This window comes from Lipotes vexillifer, unplaced genomic scaffold (genome assembly GCF_000442215.2).
Source record: "Lipotes vexillifer unplaced genomic scaffold, Lipotes_vexillifer_v1.1 scaffold1691, whole genome shotgun sequence".
Lineage (NCBI taxonomy): Eukaryota > Metazoa > Chordata > Mammalia > Artiodactyla > Lipotidae > Lipotes > Lipotes vexillifer.
In genome coordinates, this window is record NW_006789046.1 from 45292 (window position 1) to 52765 (window position 7474).

The following is a 7474-nucleotide window of genomic DNA, read 5'->3' on the forward strand; positions in this document are numbered from 1 at the left end:
GCTCTTCCGGTACTTCTCCATGAGGAGCGCTGGGTGAGCAAGTGAGAGGTGTGAGTGGCAGACCCTGAGAAGGTGCAGCCGGGAAGCCCGAAACACACACTTGTCCAGGTGGAAAACTGGGAGGAGCCCATGACCACAGGGCTCTGCTCTGGTACTGACCCTTGCTGTGGACGTCCAGGTCGGCCCCGTAGTCCCAGAGCACAGGCTCCACCAGCTGCGGCACCCTTGATGCTGGGGGTGGAGAGAGGCTGTGAGAGCGCGTCCTTCTAACTCTCCCTTATTGCGTTAAAATGGATTTAAGTACAGACTCAATACTATGCTATGATTTGGGCTGTAAATGCCGCAGCCACAAGGGCAGCTGGCTTTGGAATTGACTGGACACTGCTGGAGCTTCCAGGGGTGAGTCCCAGGCCAGTGGTCCCAGAGCTCCCTCAAGGGGGACACACCGTCTGCACGCGGGGCCGGCCCAGGTGCAACAGGAACATACCGCTAAGTGGACTTAATTATAATTAATTAAAACCCAAGTGGCCACATGTGGTAGAGGCTGCAGCGAGGACACCTGGGTGGGCCTTGCAGAAGCGTGGGCCACGACCTCCCTGTCTCACCCCAGAGCCTCAGGCAGGGTGGGCCCTGGAGGGCTGGGGGGCCACTGCTTCCCTCCACCAGCCGGTGTGAACCTCAGTAGAGGCCCCTGCAGGGCTGGCTGTGCAGGTGTGTGGGGCTGAGGCCCCTAGAAGCACTGGAAGCTCTCAAGCGCCACCGGGGCCCATGCACCCCCACACCCCCAGCTTTTGATGGCCAGCGCCCCTCGGGGCCTCGTGCTGCTCTCTGGGTCAGATCTCTCACAACAGTACTCCTGGAAAGACTCCAGGAGGCCTTTTAGGGGAACGGCATTTTCATGTGAGAAACGGTCCTAACAGAATGGTCTAGAGTTAGCTTTGGTACGGATCTACTACACGGTCTCTCCTTGACAGTCGGGGGCTCAGAGTAGCTCGGCTTCCTCTCCTCATGGCACCAGGAAGCCCCCTGAGGAGCGTGGCTGGCCCCCCAGGGCCATGCCTGGCCGACCTGAGAGCTGGTCCTCGGGGATGTCCCGCAGCATGTCGTCCCACACCAGGGGCATCGTGGTGGGGTGCCGAGCCTGCACGTGGCTGGCCACCGCCTCCATGTAGGACAGACACAGCTCTGCTCTGGTGTTGGGCTCCTGCTGCAGCCACTGTCTTGAGTCCTCACCCTCTCCGAGGTAGTAGACCTGGGAGGAGACACAGGTGGGTTTGCCCCAGGACCACCCATCCTCACCCGCGGGTTCACGCTGGGGGACTCTTGGGGCAGCTGCCCACGGGGAGGAGACAGTGAAGGGTGCCCTTGCCTTCTGCACCTAGACCCGAACCTCGACTCAAGACTCCCTTGAGGCTGGGCAAGGGAGTCTTGAGTCTGGAGCCCCACAGCAGCCAGGTGAAAATAACCAGATGTCCAATAACACAAGATGGATAAACAGAGCATGGCCCGTCCACATGCTGGAACATCACTCAGCCACGCTGGAGAAGGTGCCCGGTGAGAGAAGCCCACACACGGGGCAGGACTCCATTTATGGGGTGCTGGCGGGGCAACGCAGAAATGGAAAGGAGACTGATGGATGCAGGGGCAGAGGACAGGCGGCAGGGAGATGAGAGGTCCTGCAGTAGCTGGGGGGAGGGCTGCACAACACTGAGAATGACTTAAAAGTTACTGGATCATTCACGTTAAAGTGGTTACAGTGGTAAATTTTATGTTATGTGTATTTTACTACGAAAAAGAGATTTTTTTGAAGAAGAAGAGGATCAAGCTCTGGGGTAAAACGTCTACAAACCACCGTCCCAGCTCAGATGCCGAAGCTCAGACGAGCAGAGGTCTTTGGGTCACTGTGCTCGGTGGCTCGGTATCTTCCTGGCCATGGTGTTTCTCAGGGACAAGGAGGGCGCCCCCGGGAACCACCCTTCCAGCCAGCGCTCCACGGCCCTACGGTGGTAATTTCCTTCCTCCCACAGTCCAAAAGTGTTCTTCAATTGGAAGCAAGTAACCGGCTCAAACTCATGGCCACACTGACCCTGAGGACAAGAATGTGCCGTAACCAGGGGCTGCTCTGCTGCTGTCCCGTGGGTGCCTGCACCCCATTGCACCCTGCTTGGCTTGGCAGGTTTGCCGGCGCGAGATCACCCGTCAGCTGGGACCAAGGCCCTCACTGGGGACATCTCCTCTGCCAGCACTTCTTTATCCTCGGAACGAATTTTCTATTTAAGAGAAGAACCCACGAGGTGGGAGAAGGTGACCGTGAGGTGAAGAAAAGGGGCTGCTGCAGAGCTGGGGGAGCTGCCTGCTGGCAAGGCAAGGCACCCACCTCATCACAGCCGATGTGGAGCCACCGGGCACCCGGGTGCAGCGCCATCACCTGGTCAATCATGGCTCCAACCAGTGCCAGGGACTCCGCCTTGTGGGGATTCAGGGTGTTGGGGAAAAGTGCCACTTCCCGGAGGTGAGCGAGAGCCTCGTGCTTCAGCACAAACTGTGGGGAGACAACAGGAAAGCTGGTGACCCTGGGGAGGAGCTTGTCCCCCAGCTCCCCGAAGTCCGACTCCTGCCTCTGCGTCCTGATGGCCTCGTGTCTATTAGAGTCCCCGGAGGGGCCGGCGGGGCTGCACTGCAGAACAGAGCCAGGGTGCCAAGTGGGCGGGTCTCTGAGTAACCTGGCTGCTTGGTCAACAGTCCTCCTCCCTTCCAACTCTAACTGGGCTGAATGAGAAAACAGAAAAGGTAGCTTCCCCTCACAACAGAATTACACACGGTGGACTTCTTGCTCAAGTGAAGAGGCTGGCAAATCCTCTCCCCAAAACAAGTACAAAGAGGAATGATTTGTCCAAAATGACCGTTTCAGGGCTCCAGAAACCAACCAAAGGTGAACAACAAATTGGGAAATATGTGTTCATGAAAGGTTGCCATAACTGGGTAAAAACAGATTCTGTAGCTTCTGCCTAGGTGCTCCCACTCCCCACAATGGCTGGCTGTGGGTAAACCCGGCCTTTGGGGACCTGTCAGTAAAAGTGGCAAACTGTTCTGAATTCTGTGGTCCCCACAGGCCTACAGAGGTGACACATGTTCTCCGTATGCACTGGCTGGCTGGGGCCACACCCACCCGGGGGCCCGAGCAGGCTGGGTGGAAAGCAGAAGCCGCGGCAGACTGAGAACTGCCTGAACCCTGAGTGTGGCCCCCCAACCCCTGTGGCACAAGGGGGGGCCTTACGGGCTCGGGCACAACCACCAGCCAAACCCTGCGGAATCATCAGCTGTGAAGACTGAAGAGTGACCCCTAGGGCAAAAACCGAAAACAAGAATACAAAAACAGAGGCATCCGTGGCCACACACAGCTGGGGAGACATTAAATCCAGGCAACTTACAACTACCCATGGGGGGAAAAGTCAGACTTGCTATAACATATGATCTGAAATGTCCAGTTTTCCACCAAAAATTGAGACATGCAAATAACTGGAAAGTGGGACCCAGACTCAAAGAAAAAACAATTCTATGGAAACTGATGCTGAGTGGGCCTAGATGTTGGATTTATCAGACAATTATTTCAAAGAAACTATTATGAATATGTTCCAAGAATTAAAGGAGGGGCTTCCCTGGTGGTGCTGTGGTTAAGAATCCGCCTGCCAATGCAGGGGACACAGGTTCGACCCTTGGTCCGGGAAGATCCCACATGCCGCAGAGAGAAAGCCTGCATGCAGCAACAAAGACCCAACGCGCCAAAATAAATGAATGAATGAATTTATTTAAAATTTAATTTATTTAAAATGAATTAATTTTTTAAAAATTAAAAAAAAAAGAATTAAAGGAAACTATTTACAATAAGGGAAATTAAAAATCCATTCAGGGGGAATTCCCTGGTTGTCCAGTGGTTAGGACTCTGCGCTTTCACTGCTGAGGGCCCAGGTTCAATGTGCTAGAAAGCACATTTTCTTAATGTTGTATTTCACCTTGCACGATAATACTTTGATGAATATACGGTCAAGGAACTAAGATCTTGCAAGCCACGCAGTGTGGAAAAAAAAAAAATCCATTCAATAGGCTCAGCAGCAGATTTGAAACGTCAGAAGAGAGAGTCAGTGATTGGAACAAAAGATCAACAGAAATTATTCAAGCTGAGTAACCAAGAAAAGGTGCAAGAAAATGAACAGAGCCTCAGAGACCATAGGGCAACATCGAGCTACCAATGCATGAGCAAAGGAGTCCCAAAAGAAGAGAAGGGGACAGAAAAAAACATGAAGAGATGGCCCCAGACTTCACAAAAGTGAAGAAGCTCATCAAACTCCAAGGAAGATAAAGGCAAAGAAACCGAAACCTGTAAATTGACACATCATAACCTAAAAGGCACATTTAGGGGAATAACACAATGGCTGACGTACCACATTTGTGGTTTGGAAAACTCAACACAGTAAAGAGGTAATTTTCTGCCAAAACTGATTTACAGATTTAACACAATCCCAATCAAAATCCCAGCAAGATTTCTAGTAGATACATAGAGAAACTGAATCTAAAATACATATGAAGAGGCAAAGGAACTAGAATAGCCAGAATAATTCTGAAAAAGAATAAAGGTGGAGGAATCTCACTACCTGATTTTAAGACTTACAATAAAGCTATAACAATCAAGATAATGTGGTATAGACAAAGGGATAACACATGGATCAATGGAACAGAATAGGGTCTAGAAATAGATTCTCATAAATGTGGTAAATTGATTTTTGACAAAGGTGTAAAGGCAATACCAAATTTCAAAGAAAGCACAGTCTTTTTGACAAACGGTGTTGGCGCCATTGGTCAAGTAGTGCCATACTACATGCAAGAAAAATGAACCTCCACCTCACACCTCACACAAAAACTAACCCCAAATGGACCATAAGTCTAAACGGAAAATGTTCAAGTGTAAGACTTCAGAGGAAAACAGGAAAAATCTTCATCACCTGGTGACTGGCAGAGTTCTTAGAAATGACATCAAAAGCATGATGCATCAAAGAGAAAAATTGATAAACTGGACTTCACCGAAGTTAAGACTTTTGCTCTTTGAAATACACTGTTAAGAGAATGAAAGGACAAACTGCAGATTGGGAGAAAATGTTTGTAAATCACATATCCAACAAAAGACTTTGTCCAGAATACACAAAGAATTTTAAAAACTCAACAGTTCAGAAAGTGCAATGCACAAAATCCTTGAACTGCGCTTCACTGCTGAAGAGGGTATTCTGATGCAAGTGACCAGACGTAGTAGAGTCTTCGCCAGCCCTGCTGACACCTTGATTTCCGACCGCTGTCCTCCACACAGTGAGAGAACAAATGTCTATAGTTTAAGCCGCCTGGTTTGTGGTCCTTTGCTATGGTAGCCCCAGGAGACGAATCCACCATAAGAGCAGAGCAAGGCCACTTAAGGAGCAGGAGGGCGTGGTACGATGGAGCTGTACTTGAGGCGCTCAGACCAGCTGTGGTGGGGAGCAGGGCGCGGGGTGGGGATGCGCGGAGTGATGCTGGGAGACCCACTGGAGGACTTTACAGCTGGTCAGGCAGTAGCTTAGACAAGGATGGTGACAGTGGGACGGAGACTGCTGACTCAGAAAGCAGAGGAGCAAAGGGTAGGACCTGAGAGTAGACGGGAAATGCAGCTGGAGTGGGGGGTTGGGGATGGTACAGCCCCTCCCTGAGGCTGGAAGAGGCCTCACAACAGAGACGCCAAGCAGACAACTGTAGACTAGAACCCAGGGTCTGCACTAGAGATGGGGGTCCTGGGAGTCACTGAGGACAGGAAAGGGAAGCAGGAGGGGAAATGGCTTTATCCAGAGAGGGAGTGTGAAGTGAGTAGAGGGCCCTCGAGAGGTGCCATGGGGACAGCCAAGTCCAGTGCAGCTACAGGACAGCACACGGAGAAGATGCCGGGCACAGCCAGAGCCGGGGACCAGGAGGCCATAGGGTTTAGGAGGAGGGGGTTGTGGGTAACGAGTGTGTCAGGACCGGAGCCCAGAGAGCACAGCAGGGAGAGTCCACAAGGAGAGCTGGAGGGCAGATGGTTGGAGAGAATCCCTGAACAGGAAGGAAAGCGCCATCACTGGAAGTGAAAGTGAAGATGTGGGGGAAGGACTGCTGATAGATCTAAACGGAGCCTGAGAGCCATTAAATCAGTATTATGTTTAATTTGCTTCCCCTTATCTGAGGCAGACGTGAAAAGTATTTATGAAGATCACATAGGAGCTTGGGATAATATTTTCAACATTAAGTGAAAAAGGAGAACACAGAAAGCACGTTTTCTTTTTTTAAAAAAAAGTATTTTAAAAAAAATATTTATTTATTATTTTGGCTGTGCCAGGTCTTAGTTGCGGCACGTGGGATCCTTAGTTGCGGCATGCAGGATCTGTTTTTAGTTGTGGCATGCGGACTTCTTAGGCGCAGCATGCATGTGGGATCTAGTTCCCCAACCAGGGATCAAACCCGGGCCCCCCGCATTGGCAGCACGATCGAACCAGGCCTCCCTGCATAGGGAGTGCGGAGTCCTACCCACTGGACCACCAGGTAAGTCCTAGAAAGCACATTTTCTTAATGTCGTATTTCACCTTGCACAATAATACTTTGATGAATATACGTTAAAAAGGAAAACCACCCAGTCTGCAGGGCTCTGTGGGAATCAGGCCCCCCATCCAGCTCTTCCCCTCCCCTCCTTGGACAAAGGGTGCTCCCACCTAGAGCTCCGAGCTCCTCAGCCGTTCACAGAGCTTCTCTGTACAGTGCTGAGCTGCTCCCTGCCTGTGTCTGGCCCCGTCCGCGCACCCCTGAACCCCCACACCTGGGTACCAGGTAACTTTCCTTCCTCCCACTTACCTCCATGTGCCCAAATGTCTGCACCAAGGGAATGACCTCCAGCTCATTCAGTGTGGCCAGATGCAGGATCTCTTTGATTTCGGAGGGGCTAGAGAGACCAAGACCACCCAGAGAGGTTCACACAGGCTTCCATTCAGGCTCTCCCCAACCCCCCTCGTCAGGTTCCTGGGGGAGTCTACTGCGGAAACTAGCAGGGTTGCTAACTCTGAAAAGCCCAACGGATATTCTTAAGTTTTCAGAGAAGACTCCCACGCTAGAATTTAGGAAAACGATGCTCTGTTATGTCAAGTAACAGTTTACTTCTTGTGAGAATAGTACCAGCTATTCTGACCCAAACTCGACAAGAGGCTAAAGTCATTTTACAAAAAACTAGGCCACAGGGCTTCCCTGGTGGCGCAGCGGTTGAGAGTCCGCCTGCCGATGCAGGGGACATGGGTTTGTGCCCCGGTCCGGGAATATCCCACATGCCGCAGAGCGGCTGGGCCCGTGAGCCATGGCCGCTGGGCCTGCGCGTCCGGAGCCTGTGCTCCGCAACGGGAGGGGCCACAACAGTGAGAGGCCCGCGTACCGCAAA

General features: G+C 51.8%; 1 protein-coding gene across 1 annotated transcript in view; it reads right to left on the bottom strand.

Annotated features, from left to right (window-relative positions):
- Positions 1-7474, bottom strand: part of HEXD (hexosaminidase D) — a 15417-nt gene that overhangs the window by 3419 nt on the left and 4524 nt on the right. Inside the window, 5 exon segments of the mRNA XM_007462289.1 lie at positions 1-29; positions 160-231; positions 1069-1252; positions 2378-2542; positions 6901-6988. Coding sequence (XP_007462351.1) covers positions 1-29; positions 160-231; positions 1069-1252; positions 2378-2542; positions 6901-6988 — 538 coding nt within the window.